This window comes from Chanodichthys erythropterus, chromosome 15 (assembly GCF_024489055.1).
Source record: "Chanodichthys erythropterus isolate Z2021 chromosome 15, ASM2448905v1, whole genome shotgun sequence".
Taxonomy (NCBI): Eukaryota; Metazoa; Chordata; class Actinopteri; order Cypriniformes; family Xenocyprididae; genus Chanodichthys; species Chanodichthys erythropterus.
This window is the reverse complement of record NC_090235.1, coordinates 20,108,292-20,127,168: the sequence shown is the minus strand read 5'-3', so window position 1 is coordinate 20,127,168 and position 18,877 is coordinate 20,108,292. Positions and strand designations below refer to the sequence as shown.

The window sequence follows — 18,877 nt, the reverse complement described above, 5'->3', positions numbered from 1 at the left end:
TGTGTTAATTCAAAGTGTTTTTTTTACTTATAAACATTAACAAAATAGTAATCATAAAAAGGTTCTTAAGAAATAAAGACAGCAATAACAGTAAAGAAAGAATAAAATTCAGTAATACATTCAAATTAATGTTTATTTATTAATACTTGTAATATTAATACTATATAGATATAAAATTGATGCTGTTCTTTCGGTTAACTTTTTATTCATTAAAGGATCTTGAAAAAAAGGTATCACTGTTTCCACAAAAATATGAAGCACGACTGTTTTCAACATTGATAAAAAATGTTTCTTGAGCAGCAAATCAGCATATCAGAATGATTTCTGAAGGATCATGTGACTGAAGACTGGAGTAATGATGCTGAAAATTCAGCTTTGATCACAGGAATAAATTAGTTTTTAAAATATACTCAAATAAAAAAGTTATTTTAAATTGTAATATTATTTCACAATATTACAGTATTTTTGATCAGATAAATGCAGCCTTGGTGCACATGAAATACATCTTTCAAAAGATAATTGATTTATTTTTTTTTAACTTTTGAATGGTAGTCTGTTTGTCTGTCTGTCTGTCTATCTATACAAACAATGAAAAAAAAAAGTAACACTGACCTTTAAATCCAGATGAACTATTCTGCAGTTGTGCAGGTACTGCAAAGCTTCTAAAATGTCCCGGAGGTAAAAGGCCACTTTCTCCTCAGTGAGGTTCCCCCAGCTCACAATGTAGTCCAGAAGACGGCCCTGATCAGACCTGTGCAATCACACAACACTGATGCTCAGGAACTTATCTTGAGTGTGAAATATGATATCAAAGTGTGTGTGTGTGTGCTCTCACATCTCAAGGACCAGTGCATAGCTGCTGGAGGTCTCAAAGGTGTCCAGTAGTCTGACTAGGTGAGGGTGCTGGAGTCTCTGTAGGACGCTGAACTCATGGGTGACCTGGTCTCGCTTCATGAGTTTCTTATTCACGAACTTGACTGCCACGGTCCGTTTTGACCCCCTCTGGTCACAGCGTTTAACTACAGAGAACCTTCCCCTAAGAGAAAGAAACAACATTGTCACAATTACGATGTTGCCACAGTCGATACTCCATAAACTATATTTGCATGTTTTTGACAAAAAACCCTTAATTTGTGACAAACTTGCAGTTAAAATGCAGGCAATTTGTGTTAATGTTCTTTAAAAGTGTGCCTCCATGTTGTTTCTAATGGATTCCCTTACAATGTTTTTACAAATGAATCCATTTGATATCAAAATTGTGTGTATAAATTCTCATGTGTCTCACCTGCCCAGCTCTGCTACCTCAGTGTAGAAGGACTCGAAGTTGTCTTTCCACATGACCCGGATTCCATCGCTGGTAGTTCCTGTGAAAGAGTCCAGTTAAGTTGCTTAGCTGAATCTTAGAAACACTAGGTAGAGAGTTTGCAAGGCCAGTTGGAATAGGAGCATATTCTTACCCAACACTCTGAGACTGGCTGATGATGTCACACTGCCTATGTCATTCGTTGCAATGCAGGTGTACATGCCATCATCCTCTGAGGTCACACCTACGATACGCAGCGTGGCCTCGCCAGTCTCACTGTGATGAAAAAAGGAAATTATGATACGAACAAAAACATTAGATTAGCAAAAACTGAGTTTAATCAATGCAATGAAATTAAATGCAATAAAATAAAATCAGTATTTTGTTTTTGCCTTCGGGAGAAATATCTAATATCTTTATTTTTCTAAGGAGGCCCCTAAAGGGACATGGTGATGGAAGAAAAATCGGAGATGGGAGGAAAAATTATGTCTATGTTTTTGCGTTCTCTTTCAAATATTTTGTGAGCAAAATATTTGAAAGAGAACGCATGAAAAAAAAAAAGTAACACTGACCTTTAAATCCAGATGAACTAGAACGCAAAGAGAACGCGAAAACATAGACATAATTTTTCCTCCCATCTCCGATTTTTTTGCGAATGAACACAAAGTTTCTCGAGGGAATGCAAAACATTTGAAAGAGCATGTGAAAGCATTGAAATAGATTTTTTCCTCCCGTCTCTTATTTTTTCCCATCACCATGTTCCTTTTAGGGGCTCTATTAGCAATTTTTCCCCCTTTTTAAATATAAATCTAACAAGTGATAGATAAATAAAAAGTGAGATATAAAAACAAAGCAATATATAAATTTACATTTACAAAATAATAACATGATATATGTATATCTCCAATGTTGCAAGACAAAATGATTTTTTTTTTAGCTGACATTATGTTTGTTTGTCCATACCTGTAGACTATGCTGAAATGACCGTTGTTGGTGAGTGTTTTCTGATCGGGTCCCTTCCATGTGACTGTGGCTTTGGGGCGGCCACACACTTTACACCTCAGAGTGACACACTCCCCTTTATCACAGGTCACGTCACTCAGCGGGACGAGCATCTCCGGGGGTACTGGGAGAAAAGAAATCCATGTCAACCCCTGTTTAAGATGTTTATCACTTATAATTGTTCGTTTCACTTAATAGACATTTTGAACTTACCATCATAGATATAATTGGGATTTAGAAGCTGCAAAATAGAGAACAAAGATTTGAGTAAACATCCTTCTGAAGGATTTCCAGAAAATGACATGACAAAGATGTGTGTTTGTTTTCATTAGTTTTACCTTTACAGAGACCTTGTTGGTTAGTCCCTCTCTGGATTTCCTGTATCCGTTTTCTAGCTTGGCCTCCTTTTTATTTTCCTTCTCTCTTTTATCTGACTTCTTGCGAATACGGAGGGATGTATGCCATGATGATGATTTCCTGCTGGAAAGCAAACCATTATGTTAAATGTCAAATGTCTAACTTATGAAAGGGACCTATTATGCCCTTTTCCAACGTCTTGATGTTGTTTTTGGGCTCTACCAGAATAGGTTCTCATGTTTGAATGTTCAAAAACACCTTATTTTTCACATATTTGATATTGTTGCAGCTCCTTTCTTCTCAGTCTGTCAGTAACACTCTGTTTAATTCCTGTCTCTATGAAGCCCCTCCTTCTGAAAAGAGTAGCGTGCTCTGATTGGTCAATTGGATCAGTGTTGTGATTGGTCAACTGTTTCAAGTGTGTTTGGGAATGTCACGCCCCTTAACATAACTGCGAGTTTCAACACACTACTAACTAACTCAACCAGGCCCCGCCCCTTTATTTTGCATATGCCTAGAGAGGGAATTATTTAAATGAGGAATTTTGTGATGTGTTCGCTCCTGGAAGAAAACTCAAGACTACAATTGAGGCGTTTCACGGAGTTCAGAAATGCGCACTGATAAAGAAAATAACTCTGGAGGGACTTTGTGCTTTGTAACTTTGCAGACCTTTTTCATGTTCAAACTGCAACATTAAGACACTAAAGAAAGATGAAAATGTAAAATAAAAAAACTATAATAGGACCGCTTGAACAAAAAAAACAGATGTTAACTATGTGTTTGATTTTATTGTTGCATTATGAAACATTTAGCATGTGTTATGTAAATGGTTAGAGGCGAGCTCTTACTTAATGGTCCCCTCTGGTGCGTCAGGGATAATGGCGGAGGTGTGGCCCAGCACGTATCCGGGGATCCAGCCCTCGGCAGCCGGGCATTGGTCTGTAGCGGCGCGGAACACCAAGAACATGTTCTGCTGATTGGAGGCCAGGATCTGCACCACCTCCCCTTGACCTACATTTATCTCATCCTCTTTCAGAGCCACATAGTCCTGAGTCACCAACATGGTGGAGATATTACTGCTGCTGCTGCTTTCACTCTGTGGACACACACACACACACACGGGTCTTAGTACCAGAGACACTTTATACACCTTTAATACAAATGCCTGTACTGTACAACACCATGGGTTTACCTGTGTGAAATGACAATATTTCCACATTTACCTATTAACCCTCATGTTCCATGTAAATGTATAAAAAATAATTTAGAAAAAAAGGCCTTATATTTTTCCTTCAAATTCTTGTAATATGTTCCACTGACCTACCCAAAAGCCAGTATAGGTAGGTACTACTGAAGCTGCATCCTTATGTTTTATAATTATCATTTTTTAAAAGGTGATTATTTCTGGTAACAGTGTTATTTATGGTCAATTTTGACATTGCAACAACATTGTAGAACAATAAAATAACTGAAAATTATATGAAAATTCTTATTTTCATCTTTTTTTAATATGTTAAAAATGTTTTTGGGTCTCTCCCCTAGACATAAGGCAATATTTGTTATGGAGGACATTTGAAGCATTTTATCAAGTTGAAATTTTATTTATAATCGGTTTTCATAAGAATCTTTTTTAATTTCCGCCTGATGTCTCAACGTAAAAAAATGTTTTCCCCGATCTAGTAAAATTCTTGAGGTCTCTCTGATCCCATCCAGAACATGAGGGCTAGTAAATTTCAGAACAAATGTATGTTTTTGGTGTTTGATAATGACAAAACATTGCATAATAACACCCATGCTCAATAATATTTACAACTTTTGATTGACATGTAACCTTGCAAATGCACTGCATCAAAAACATGCATTATTAAACTTGAACAGTCAAAGAAAAGGTAAGAAACAGAAAAGAAATTGAGATAAGAACTCCTGTTAGTTACAGTAGTAGCCTGTTAAAAAGATCTAAAACTCTTAACTAAATCACATGATAAGCAGAATCAAAACATCCACGGATGTTTCAGGCATTAGTTTTGTAAAGATTAACATTATTAAGGTGCTGTCACATTAGCAACATTTTGGCAAAATTTTGTGGGAAAAAAGAACCACTGTCAATAATGTAGTGATGTATGAAGCACAGCTCACACAGAAGTCACTTTCAAACCAAGCAGCTTTCTGTTGGTCAGTGTGATGAACTTAAACACGCTGCATGGGGAAATCTTTTGCCCTGACTCAAAATTCCCAATCATGGTGATTCCTTTCGAAAATGACTGGATTTCACCGGCAAAATTTTGCATAACAACAGAAAACGTGACTGCACCTTTAGCCCTTAAAGCATTAGTTCACTTTCAAATGAAAATTAGCCCAAGCTTTACTCACCCTCAAGCCATCGTAGGTATATATGACTTTCTTGTTCCTGATGAACATAATCGAAGAAATATTAATAAATATCCTGAAGCATCCGAGCTTTATAATGGCAGTGATAGGGTTCAATGAGTATGAGCTACAGAAAAAGCTTCAATCCACATCCATCCATCATAAATATGTGCTCCAAACGGTTCTGGAGTGTTAATAGAGGCCTTCTGAAGTGAAGCGATGCGCTTGTTTAAAAAAAAATATCCATATTTAAACAAGTTATGAAGTCAGGTATCGAGCTTCCGCCAGACCGCCTTCCATGTTCAACATACACATACGTAAACCACTTGCAGTTAACAAAGCTTACGCTACGTCATGTGCCTTCCCTTTTTAAACTTACGGAAAAACTGTAATTGATGCAATGCCAGTTTACATTTTCTTCATAACCTGTATATGGAAGGCGGTCTGGTGGTATCTCGATATTTGACATCATAGCTTGTTAAATATGGCATCGTTTCACTTAAGAAGGTCTTTATTAACACTCCGAAACAGTGTGGAGCACATATTTTAAATGGGTGCATGTGGATGGAAACACTTTCTTCAGCTCATACTCATTGAACCCTTTCACTGCCATTATAAAGCTTGGATGCGCCAGGATAATTATTAATATTTCTGCAATTATGTTCACCAGAAAGAAGAAAGTCATATACACCTAGGATGGCTTGAGGGTGAGTAAAGCTTGGGCTAATTTTCATTTCAAAGTGAACTAATCCTTTAAGAATAGCTGATTCTCAGAAGGAAAAACATCTTGTAAAGACCCCACAAAGAAAGTCGCTTAAGGTTAATATCTTAATTTTTAAGGATAAACCTAGTTCTTGTTTTACAAATCCATAAACAGTTAGTATATGGCCAGAAGCAGAACGGTTAGATTTCTGAGATGCAGAGAAAAAGCTCTGTTGGAAGTCCACAGAGTAGAAACCAGGTTAAGAGAGGCAGAAATCAGACAGAATCCAGGTGGGTTAGAGAGTCATTCATGAGGGAAGACAGGAGCAGAGTTGAGCTGAAGCGCTGCGGTCGACCGGGGCAGGAGTGTGTCTCTTACCCCGTTGCTCTGAGTGGACTGGACAGATTGCTCACTGGCAGAAGAGCAGGTACTCATGCGGTCTGCGTCCTTACTGTGGGTGGAATGCCTGTGACTTTGGTTCTGATTTTGCCGTCCCAGGGTGTCGCATGCTTCCCCGGGGAAGGTGAAGGATCCGGGCCTGCTGGCTGGAGAGGCGGGAACGGAGCTCCAGAACGAGTTGGAGCTGCCGCCCGTCTTTGGCCCAGGACTGCAGGGTGGGATAGAGTCTTTGAAAGCCGGTGTGGCTAACGGGGAGGCCATCGGCGAGACCGTTCCAGGTCTGGGTTTGACCAGAGCTAGCGGGGCCACGGTGGCTCGAGGGATCTGGGCCGGAGAGGCTCCATCCCTGCTTTCTTTGGAAGCACTTTCCGTAGGGTCCGTCTGTTTGGGGTGAGGGCTCGCAGGAACCTTCACCTTCGGATCAGGCTCTGTGGTGCAAGAGGGTGAGGGACCCCTGGAGCGAGGTCTCGGGGACATACCTGATATTTTGTCGGGGCCGTCAGGCTCGTGGGCTCCGGGCCCCAGGGCGGGAGAGTGATGACGGAGTGGCTGAGGCAAGCGCGAGGGCTGGGGGATACGGGAGGGACGGGAGCGGGAACCCGACCCAGCCGGGGCCCCTCCGCCTCCTCCGGGGGCCATAACCTGACCCCCGCTACCTCCAGCCTGTACACTGCTGCCTGAGACACCAGGTCCCTCGACATGGTTCCTCTGGTAGTCAATGGGTGATGTAAGCGCTACAGGAGGAAAGACATCTAGTGAGGAGAGAGATTTCAATCAACGATGTGAACATGAAAAAAACAGCACAAATTAATCAAGATTTTGGTAAAACTTTATCATGAAGATCAGTTCGTTAGCATTTGTTACTGCTTTAGACATCATGACCTTAATGTCCGCGGACCCTCCTGATGACGAAAATTACGTAATGCGGACGGTACGTGGACATCCAAAGTATACTTTGGGCTTAATATTGGGAGACAGGCTATGCTGAGTGCACATTCTGCAAGATAAGACATTTGTCATATGCTTAGGCTCTGTTGCGCAATGTTGCGCAAGGGCAGTTTTTCACTCGACGAGAAATTTTGTCACATTTTAATATTGCGTCACACCCCTACTATTTATTATTAATGTAGGTTGATCTCTACATATACGAATATGTTTTTAACGTTTTTAAGTACTTTAAATGAACACTAGTTAATGTATTATGAATGAAAAGAATTAACAATGAACGATAGTATATTTATAAAATATCTAACTAAAATCTTGATGGTTTAATGTTTGAAAATGAAGCAATTAAGACATGATTATTAGGGGCCAAACACCAAAGGTGTGGAGGCACCTATTGTATCTGTTGGGGTTCTTTTTATTTTCGATTCTTCTTCTTCTTCAGCTCTTGAAGTCTATGGCAGCCCATAGAACCAGCTGTCCAAAGCTGCACTTATGTTTATGCTAATAACTTTTGAACCTCTGACTCCTTGGGTCATTTTCCGTCATGCAAATTTTTCTGCCATTTTGAATTTTCTGAAAAACGAACTTTTTCGAACTCCTCCTAGGCCATTACTCTGATTTTCATGAAAATTGAACCAGATGATCTTCAGACCATGCCGACAAAAAGTTATGGAAAAATTCAAGTCGATTCCTCAAACCTTATTCAAAATACACGCAAACAAATTTAATGTCGCGCTTGCGAAAATAGACGCAAGGCTGTATCTCTGTAACGCTTTATTGTATTTAGACCAAACTTGGTACATGTCATCACAAACATGACCTGAGGCATCATGCAGTGTTTCAGCGCAGAGCCACCTACTGGTGCGGAGATATGAAAAATGGCTATTTTTGCTTATAACTTCTGATGGCTTTGTCCAAAAATCATAAATTTGGTCTCATTAGATTCAGGGCATCATGTCGAGTCAAATGATATAAAATTTTTACATATCAGCCATTTTGAATTTTGTGCTAAAATGCTGTAATTTACGAACGCATTATCGCGTATAGTTACGAAACTCTGTATGCGATTTTGAGGCATGATGCCAAACTCATTCATTAAGCTCTATCTCTGCAATGCTTTGACATATTGACACCAAACTTTGCAAGTGTCATTGTCACCTCACTCTGACCATACCACAACAATTTGGACACAGCGCCACCTATTGGTCGAAAGTGATGAACCAGTAAATCCTCATTTTTGATCATTTTTCAACTCGTTTGCCTAGAATGATCTTAATAGGTCTTTAATTGCTCACTGTTGCAGTTGGTCTGATGCTCACGGCCGTGTTGGCTGGTTTATTGTGCTGATTTTGTGCTTGGCCCCGTAATTGCTGCTTGCAGCTATATTTAGTATAGTATAATTGCAGCATAATTTTAAAGTAGTACTTGTTAAAGGATTACTTTTTAAATGCTTGACTTTTCATTTTAATTTTAAAGTGAAATTATTTTTACAATAGTAATATATTTCTTATTTTGTTTAATATTTTTATTTAATAATAATAAATATTATAGGCATATTGATATATAATAACAATATGAGTTTATGATTCATAATAATAGTAATAATCACATTTTAAAATAGCAAATCAAACTTATTTTAATCAGAAAAAAAAATCACAATAGATTTCTTTCCTCAAATCACTCAGCCTATAAAATAACAGGGGCGATGGATCTTTTTCTTCGATCATTTGTTTTGTTTGGATTAAATGTATGTTAAACATCATTTATGACTTGACCTAAAGACCAAAAGCCTTTTATACTCATAAGTATTGCTGGTTGCTGTACCATTGAGGAAATTGCGTTGGCTCTCCAGGATTTGGCTGATCTGCAGCATCCAGACTTGTCGTACTCCAGGATGGCTTGAGTGCAGAATAAAGGCCTCTTTGCTGCCATTAGATGTTCTGGAGGTCAGTGCAAATTTACAGGGGTCTCCGTCCACACTATCCTCCAGCCCCAGACAGCTCACCTTCACACATACAAACATTATGTTTTTAGTTTTTCTAAACAGTCTTTTACTTAATCAACAAATCTGTCATGACAATATTAGATGAGGACGCCTGTACCTTGATGCTGTATTTATACAGGTAGCCAGGCATTGAGAAGCCCCTCTTTTTATCCAAAGGTTCACTGAAGATGACAATCTGCTCAAAGAGGAAGACTCTTCTCTCCTTCATCCTGTTCAGCAGGCCTCCTTCTGGTTCAGCCACCATAAAGGTGTCCTGCAGGAGGAGACGCCCCTGAGCAATGATCTTTCCCTGTGAAAGACCGATCAGATGAGTTTATTCCATGAGCTCAAATTTAAAACACTAATTGATAATAATCCACCGATATAAACAAGTTCTTACATCAAATCCCTGGAGTCGACCAACATTCATCATGTCGTTGCATCTTTTTGGTACAATGCACATGACCTCAACCGCTTTCTACAACACAAGAACATCATCAGAAAAGAATAGAATAGAATGAAACAAAATAATGTTTAAATATAGAATAAAATACCTCTAATTCCATTGAATCAATTCCAATTTTTTTGGAAAATTTGAGGAAATCCTGTAAACAAAGAAACAGAGAGCATCAGAATCATGATTAGACTAACAACTGTCCATAGGTCTAAAGATGCAGTGGACCAGATGGACAAACCTTGAGCAGCAGCTGGTACTTCATGATTCTCTGAACAGGTTTAATGAGCAGATCAGTGATCTGAAGTCTGTGACCCAGACGCTGCTTCAGATCCTGCAAGACAGGTTATTCAGTTTGACAATAAAAGTGTTTCAAGATGTTCTGTGTGATTTATATTTGTTGGTATACTGATAGTAATGCAGAATGTATGTCATTAGGACATTCAAGCTTTATAAAGGGCAGAAATTATGATCAAATCCAGATTTAAGTTACGCACCTCAAAATAGGTGTCGATATACTCTGAGACAATGTGTTCAGATTTAGGTTTGTTCTGGCAGTAAACAATGTACATGTGCAGCCGCCGCTCCTGAAAGACATGAAGAGTGCACAATATTAAATTACATTAAAAGAACAAGTTTGATTGATTGCTTAAAAAGACTTAAAAAAAAAAATGGCATACATGTTTGACGAAGAGAGGGCCCAGCCGGTCAGGGTCCTCAAGGCACTTCTCAAGCTCTCCCAGGAAGAAACTGAAATATTAAGGATTGTAGTTAGTCTCATCTCTCTTCAAAATAGTTGGAAAATAGCTGAAATTAACTGCCACAAAGTTGCTTTAATTATCAGACAATGTTGTACATGTTGGTTTATTGGCTTTCTTTTTCCAACCAATGCCTATCATTAAAAAACGGACCAACTTTAAAAAGGTCTTGATTTTGTTTTTGGGCTTTTCCCAAAATGAATGGGTTTTCATGCATGAATGTTCAAAAAAACATACTCTTTGTGCCAGTCATATATCTGCTGAATGTTTCCAAAAACGATCTTGTCTTTTCCTTTCATATCATCTGGAACTCCATCTTCCCTCATCCTGGTCATGTAGCCCTGCCGGACACACAATGCAGCGTCACATCAAAGTATGGATGTGCTTCAGATCTAGTCACTTGATCACGCATCTATTTCTCAGCATCCAGTGAATAGTGTGCACTTACCTCCACGACCAAACTGAGATCTCTCACATAGTCCCTCTCTGTCTCTATCAGTTCCAGCAGGATGTAACTAAAAGGAGAAAAAGGACACGTGTTTCAGACGCTGACAATGAATGCGGACAGTAACAGAGAGAGGGAGGAGAGCATGATGACGTACTGGCGTCTCTTGAGGAAGCCGGTCTTGCGTTCCTCTATCTCATCGATTGGAGAGGAGGAGGAGAGGAGGGAGTTATCAGATGGGTTGAAAGAGGGGCTGCTGCTGTCCCCTTGTTCCACAGACAAAGAGCTGGGCCTGTCCTCCAGAGCCTGTGTGGGCATGAAACCGTCAAAGTCAGAGCAGACAAGTTTGATGGGTAAACTACTTTAAATTCTTGTATAATACTTGGTTAATAATAAGTTTAATATTTAACAATAATAGTAATAACAACACTGTGGTATTATATTTTATTATAATATATTATATTATATTATATTATATTATATTATATTATATTATATTAATTATATTATATTATATTATATTATATCAATTATATTATATTATATTATATTATATTTAGGACTGTCGATTTAACGTTTGAATTAGATTAATTAATTATGGTAAAAAATAACATGTTAAAATTATTAACGTATTTAATGCATACAGTTGATTGATGACAAATTTGATGCAGGGAAACAACTCAAACTAAAAAATAATTCAATTCTGTTGTAAAGCAGCTCTAAAAAGAAAATAATGTCTATAGAAAGCAGTAAATGTCCCTAAAATTCAAATTATGTTGGCAAAAATGGCCGTTTGAGTTTTTGTCTTATATTTAAATTATAAGATATAGTGAAGCTATATCACACGAGTGCTATTTTTGTCACGAAGTACAAATGCAATACTGATTTTGTACAACAGTTTATAAATAAGTAAACATTGTCATTTTAGACACAATATTGTCTGTTTTTGCTTAATTTTGCCAACAAAGCAGAACTATTTGCCTTCATCTCCGAACAACACACAGTGGCGTTTCATTTCTGAATCTGCGCTTTCAACGAATTAAGTGAAAAAATGATTCAATGGACCATTCATAAAGACAACCATTTACTTCACTTCTGAATTAATTAGGCATTTGAACGAACGAACGAACGAACGAATGACTGACTTAATCATTAAGACATTTACTGCCACCTACTGGCAGTTTTAGTTTCTTATTAGAGTATAATTTAATTAAAAAATTAATTTTATATTTTCATATTAATAAAAAAACAACAACAACAAAAAAAAAACATTAAAGATATAGTTCACCTAAAAATGAAAATTCAGTCATCATTTATTCATCCTCATGGTTCAAACGTTTGTGTAATAAATTCTATATTGAAATAAAATATTTTTTTCTGAAGCTACTTTTTGTAAATTTCAATTTAATGCTTTATACAATAATTACTTCAAATTATCTTTTGGGGGTCATTTCACAGCCAAAATTAATGTGCGATTAATTAGATTAATTCATTGCCACATCATGTAATTAATTAGATCAAATTTTTATCGTTTGACAGCACCAATTATATTATATTATATATTCATCTGTGCACTTCTTACCATCTTGCTTTTGACCAGCTCCTCAATGGCACTGACTAGCTCTGCAGCGCTGGGGGTTTCTGAACTGGAGGGTCGGACGGAGAGACGGGAAGAAGTCTGCAGAGATAAAGAGAGTGAAAGAGGGAAAAAAGCCAGACTGAATGACACAAAGGAAATATGAGCCGTATGAAGCTAAACTGTAATCAGGATTCATTCAGGAATGGATTTAGGCACTAGTTTATTGTCTTTGCCCTCAAAGACATTTATGCAATTATATTATAGCAGTTAAAATAACTTCACTGCATTATGTTGAATGCATCTGTAACTAATGGTAATAACATTATTATTATGTGTCTGGCATCACACCATTGTGAACATACACAATCTGCACTCTCAAACTGTCTCTGGTGCAGTTTATCAGTTTTGAAAAGAGACATTTTGATTTCAGCCAAAATCAATTATTCGTTAAAAAAAAGGCCCCATATAATCAAAATGGCTTTTATTCCATGTGATGTGTGATAGCTCTATTTAAATTGATAAAAATACACTTTTAGAAGATATACACAGTCCTTATCTTGCAGCCAAACAGACCAAAATAGGAAATGTGTCGACAGAGGAAAGAAACCTGCTGCATTTCATGGGGTCTTAAATTTATATGAAGTTAAGAGAACAGACTTCAGGTTGACAATAGCTTGATGCTCGACACCTGAGACTGGCGGAGGGTTTCTTTACTTTAGCTTCAAAAACTGGCAATCAAAAACATTCATCAAATAGAAATATAGGGAAATCCAGCAGAAAGTCTCACCCTTGCTGTGCCTTCCAGACTTTCCAATTTGTGTCTGGGTGTGGCCTCAGGTCTGCTTAGCTTTTACAGGCCAATCAGACAGCAGAGTGGATAATGAGAGGATAAGCACAGAGGGGAGGGGGGAGGGGTGTGAATGGGCGGAGTTTTGAGGGTTGGTTAGAGGAGTAAAGAGTGAGGGTGGTCTCTGAGATTCAGAGTCATTGTATAAGGCACATGACCCTCTTTCTACCTAATCACAGCTCCCTGATGTTGACGTTTGGATACACCTGTACACGTCTTTCTGACACCGCATGTGCCCTGTGATACTCCGAAGCTGCATTTGAACCCAGTCCGATCAAAAACCAGCGCGTTAGGAGGACAATCGAATAAAGATGGGGCTAAATCATATGCATTTAAAACAACAATGTAAAATAAGTAAAAAACTAGAGAAGAAATCAAATGAAAAAGGATGAGTAAGGGCATTTTGTGGTTCTAAGTTTAAATCAGACAGATTTAAACAACAGAAAGAGGAAGTCTTGTCTAGATGAAAGTGGAATAGCGGAATCAAACCAAAATGAGGAATCTGCTTCTAAAAGAGCACTACTTCAAAGTGGAAGTTCTCAGGAATTGGCCGGCTTCTAAATCTCTACCAAAAAAAACAGGAAAGAAAAAAGACAGCAAATAAAAGTAGAAAGAAAGGGGGTCTTGGGTCTTTTGATAAGCCGGGGATTATGGGAAAAGAAAGCAATGAGAAATGATGTGAAAGGAGGGAGGCCAGAAAGGGAGGAGTCAGATGGAGAGATATGGGAACTGAGATAAAACAAAGACAGGACACAAATCAACGTAATGCTATGGCAAACAATACAGCCCAAACAAAACAAAAGAGAAAAACAAATTAGTGTCACAAGCTGTTCTTGAGCAGCGATGAGACCAGCTATAAGTCGAGCATTTCATCCTATTGTGGCCGTTTTACAAGTGACTACATTCTATCAAAGGAAAAAATCTGCCTCTCTATCTCTCTGGGACACCTTTTAAGGCTGGCATTAACATGCATTTCAGATTCAGATTGTATGTAGACCAGTGGTTCTCAACCTTTTTGTCCAACACAATATTTGAAGGTTCTGAACTTAAGCAGCATCTTCAACATTTCTCTAAAATGGAGAGTTTAAAGAGAAAACGCATTGTAATTATTCCACTAATTTAAGATATTACCAAATTGGGAGTGGTGACATTTTAACTAATTAACCACAATTAATTTTGTGATTCAAGAAATCTCAAGAACTGTATGTTCTTCAACTAAAAAAAATATGTTATTGAGGGAAAATAAAAAGAAATATAATTTCTTGATTTTTGTTTTAGCGTTTTAATTTAGAGATAGATTATTTTAATATATTATTTTTAATGGCATTTTCACACATGTAGATCATTTGTTTTGTTCTGAAACAGGGATTAAAATTGTTACAGTGTTGCAAATTCTTCTTAGCTCGGTTTGCTTTCACAAGGCAACATTTCTAAATGGACCACAAGTTGTTAATACAACTTAAACTCCTTCTCATTGGTCAGAACACACTGTTTATATTCCGGGATTCCGTTCATCTGCCAAGATGGATAGACAGCTCCACGGGCTTATTGTGGCTTTTTGTTTTTAGCTGTTGTTATTTTACCTCATCATTTTAAGCACAAATCAAGGCTTCACTTGTATTTTAAACGAGTTTTGGACAGTTCTGATCAAATTCATTTAGATATTTCAATTTGTCTTCACTCCAGGTTAACTCGCAATTCATTGAGAGCCATTATTAAAACAAACACCGCTGCTTTTCACACAACGTACATAATTACCCATAATACACTGCGATACAGCATGGTCCATTTGGTTGGATTGCTTTCTCAGCAGGAAGTGAACCACTTCAGTTTATTTTTGAGTGGGATGAGACCTCCTCTTTCAGGTGATCTGAGTCCCATTTATTTGGTGTGGATTTCAGCATGTATATGTTGTGATCATATATGCCTAAACAAACTGAAGTAAGGGATAAATGCACCACGTTCCGAAACAAATGCTTCAAACAAGCCAAGTATGAAAACACCCCAAGCCATCCTGCAGCCCTTAGAAGTTTTCTGAAGTCCCTAATTAACCCTCTGGAGTCTGAGGCTGATTTGGGGCTTGGAGAAGTTTTGACATGCCCTGACATTTGTGCTTTTTTCAGTTGTTCATAAACATATTAATGACACAAGTGTCATTACACTGTATTCAGCACAAACTAGGCTACCATAACATGTGAGGAACATGTACGCACATGTTTGAGTTTTTGAAGGAATAACGTTTATAAATCTGTGTTTACAAGACTTCTGGGTATTGGGGGTTAATTTTGCTTCAAAATTATGTAAAAATTATAATGCCTACTTGTTCATATAAAACAATATATTGATTTAGTTTTTGTAAGACACTTTTTGTCAAGAAACACAGTATGCGTGGAGGCGTGAATCATCATGAATAATGGGCCATTTACACCTGAGAAGACAAAAGAATTGCATAAAAACCTCTAATGGTGCTGCATATTAATGAGGCCTTTCAGTCAGGTAGGCTGTGAAAAAAAACCTCTAATGTCTCAGCTCAATTTAAAATAATGGTATTCTATTATATTCTTTAAAATATAATGTATTTCTGTGATGCAAAGAGTCTGAATATAGGTTTTTAGTTTAAAAGCATTCCCATTTGGAGAAATATTGGATTCTCATATGTTTATGTCAATTTTCTATACAGAGGAGTTATATTTTTTCTATATTCATTGTTATCACTATGAACGCTGGTGTTTTCAGTTCATACTTGCAGCCGGAGGGCGCTCTGTGCACATTTAGGCCACAAATTATTCTAAAGAAGAAGAAGAACCAGGAACTAACTGCGTGTCTTCTAGAGCTCGCTAACCATGGCTTTAACATCCAGATAAACACTTTTCAAGACAATAAATACACGATTGAGACGATGTATGCATGTATTGCCTCAGAATTTGCCTCTGAATAGCGCTGACTCAGTTGGCGTGGCCGCATTAGCGGATAATGAGCTGAATCACGGATTTCTGACATGTGTCTCTTTTCACACAGATTACATAAACACCGAATTTATGTTTTCGATTCGACTTACACGATTTAAAACCTGACATTTCAATGTTTTTTTAGACATAAGTCTATTTTTTTTTGTGATTAGTATTCACTAAGTTATAGTTCATTTTCTGAGAACTATCAGATTAAACTTTGTTCAGAGGGAGAGGACAGATCATACATCATTTTAGTTTTCTTTATTTTGCAAAAAGCACAACATTTTGTTTTTACTCTGAGTGTATACAAATAAAAGAAAAAAATTCTATAGTTTCAAAAAATGACGGAGTATTTTACGTCTGTTTTGCTGCAATGTGAAAAAAAAACGCAGGGAGTTAAGAACCACTGATCTAGACATTATTTAGCTTTGCATTTAACACCATTTCAATGCACTGTGTGATTTGACAGAGATCAAAATTGCAAACGGATAATTAAAATGCTGTCATTTTTTGCATTTCCTTTAATTACAAACCCCTAAGTAATGATACTAGGGGTTAGAAGGGAAGAAGGGGGGAAAGTGCACTCTTGGGGAAAGAAATTAGAAAAACAAGAGTAATCCAATGAAATAATTTGATAAGTAATCAGAAATTGTTGATTAATTGTGAAGAAACGCATTCCATCCTTATTAAACGTGTTAAGAATCCATCCAAAATCATCCAAATGGAAGCCACATGTTAATGCCAGTTGTCATGGGGCCAAGATGACAAGATTCTTTATGATCAAGTTTAATATGACCAGAAAAACAGATTTACAGTGCTTGCATTGAAGTCACACTTGACGATCTAGAACTGGAAAAGTGAAAGTAAAGACTGCATATCCCAGGAGGACATACAAGCGCTGGCACACAGAAGTTTCAACGGGTTTGAGGATCTCTAATGAGGTTTAAAGGTTGGCAGTGGAAAAAATAAAAATAAAATAAAAATTGTCCAAACTAGTGATTTACTCACACCAACCCTCCTCCTCAGTCCCCCCGCTCTGCTCTATCATGAGCCGGCTCACCTTGTCATCCTGTGCGTCCGGCTGAAGAAGGCTGTGCTGCTGGATGGCCATGGGTGGAGGAAGAGGCACAGTATCAGGTCCTTCCTCTCCCTCTTCCTCTCCACAGCTCTGCATACCTGATGATGATGATTTGGACAGGGTGCCGCTGCTCAGACCCTCATTACGCACCCTCTGTGGAGGTTCAGGGACAAAACCATAAATAACCCTAATAACCGATAATAACCCTGGTGGACGTAAATATAGTCAGTCTATATACAGGAAAACAAAAACAGGAACTGCACCAACCTCCTCCAGAGTCTCATCCTGTGGCGTGGCAGCACTGTCATCCGAGTCTTTCTGCGAGCCTGCATCAGCACTCTTTCTGACGTCGCGGCTCTTCTTGTGTTTGTGTGCCAGCTTCTTCACGTGGCCGTCGGCTTTACCACTGCTGAGTCTCCTCACAGGGCTGGTCAGCCATTTCCTTAATGTGTTGCCAGGGCGTTTGGGCCCAGGGGAACTCTGGGAGCCCATCACATGACCTGGTTGCAGGGTGGCAGAGGAGCCTGGTAAGATGGCATCGTTACTGCATACCGAGAGTGTGTCTGGAAGAACACAAAAAAATATGCAGATTATTTTTATCTGAAACAGGCTGGGGACAATTTTCGGGAAGTGTTCAGAAATTTACCCACCTTTGTGGTTAAAGATGCCCTCCATCTCCATGCTGCTGCGGGAGTGGGCGATACAGAGCATGGCACAGGGCACCAGGCCCTCCAGGGCAGGGGAACGGTCCGTGGTCCTCACCAAGCACCAATCCGGCTTATCGTGGAGCCTCTCTAGTACCTCCACCGTCTGTCCCCTCCGCACCGTCAGCTCGTTACTGTTACCGGCCATGAAGTCATGGATGACCACTGTCAGCTCACAACCACCTGATAACTAAAGAAAAAAACACAAGCAAAGAGCCATGTTTTGAGTCATACTGTTTATCTTTAGATAAAATGCCCTTTAAATGTTGTCAGTATATTGCCATATCATATTCATTCATTTTAGTCCATTTTACAATGCCTGAAATGTCACATCATTTCAGTAAAAAAATGCATGTGATGTGCAAAATGATTTAAAAAAAAGTCAAAATATCTGCCACAGATTAAAAATATTTTTTTTTCAAACATAAGACATTAATGTAAGAAAGCATGAATAAAATATATAATAAGAAAACTGCCATGACATGATAGCACATATTGAGTATAATAAAGCATTAATTATTGTTTAGAAATTACTGCGTTGTGAATTAATGATTAAAGTGTGCATTTTTACAACAACAGCATATTTACAACGAGTTACACATTCTGACTCTTAAATAATATAAAGTTCACATGTGCATTTGCTTTATGTGTTGTCTGTGAAGATGTATTACATTTGTTTATTATTAATCATATTTATTATTATTAATTATCAACATGATATATATTTTTTGTCTTGTCAAATACAACAAAAATTCTTGTCAACAAAGATTCAGTTTTGTTATTGTTAAATAAAACAATCATTTTCAGTAATTGGAATAATGCTAAAATTATATATAAATTTTAGATGAAAAAAATAATTGAAAATTAGTACTGAAATACAATTAGTTTAAGTGGAAGTACTAAAATGACTAAAACAGAAAAAATAAAGCTTAATAAAAATAGTTAAAAATGAAACATAAAAGGAGACAAAAACAAAATAGCTCAAATGAAAACTGAAAATA

General features: G+C 37.7%; 1 protein-coding gene across 15 annotated transcripts in view; it reads right to left on the bottom strand.

The window, feature by feature from the left end:
- trioa (trio Rho guanine nucleotide exchange factor a) overlaps nt 1–18,877 on the bottom strand; it is a 122,617-nt gene that overhangs the window by 2,860 nt on the left and 100,880 nt on the right. For 8 of the 15 annotated variants that reach the window (XM_067412369.1, XM_067412375.1, XM_067412371.1 and 5 more), the window contains 23 exons: nt 17,823–18,066; nt 17,440–17,735; nt 17,155–17,325; nt 12,300–12,395; nt 10,875–11,023; nt 10,721–10,787; nt 10,510–10,613; nt 10,195–10,264; nt 10,012–10,101; nt 9,756–9,848; nt 9,615–9,665; nt 9,461–9,538; nt 9,179–9,370; nt 8,901–9,081; nt 6,111–6,883; nt 3,511–3,758; nt 2,644–2,785; nt 2,519–2,546; nt 2,267–2,429; nt 1,458–1,579; nt 1,286–1,364; nt 836–1,036; nt 613–751 (listed from right to left, as the gene is read on the bottom strand). In XM_067412369.1, coding sequence (XP_067268470.1) covers nt 613–751; nt 836–1,036; nt 1,286–1,364; nt 1,458–1,579; nt 2,267–2,429; nt 2,519–2,546; nt 2,644–2,785; nt 3,511–3,758; nt 6,111–6,883; nt 8,901–9,081; nt 9,179–9,370; nt 9,461–9,538; nt 9,615–9,665; nt 9,756–9,848; nt 10,012–10,101; nt 10,195–10,264; nt 10,510–10,613; nt 10,721–10,787; nt 10,875–11,023; nt 12,300–12,395; nt 17,155–17,325; nt 17,440–17,735; nt 17,823–18,066 — 3,777 coding nt within the window. Of the gene's footprint in view, nt 1–612; nt 752–835; nt 1,037–1,285; nt 1,365–1,457; nt 1,580–2,266; nt 2,430–2,518; nt 2,547–2,643; nt 2,786–3,510; nt 3,759–6,110; nt 6,884–8,900; nt 9,082–9,178; nt 9,371–9,460; nt 9,539–9,614; nt 9,666–9,755; nt 9,849–10,011; nt 10,102–10,194; nt 10,265–10,509; nt 10,614–10,720; nt 10,788–10,874; nt 11,024–12,299; nt 12,396–17,154; nt 17,326–17,439; nt 17,736–17,822; nt 18,067–18,877 lie in introns of those variants that run through there. The other 7 variants (XM_067412374.1, XM_067412384.1, XM_067412383.1 and 4 more) reach the window with 4 other exon arrangements.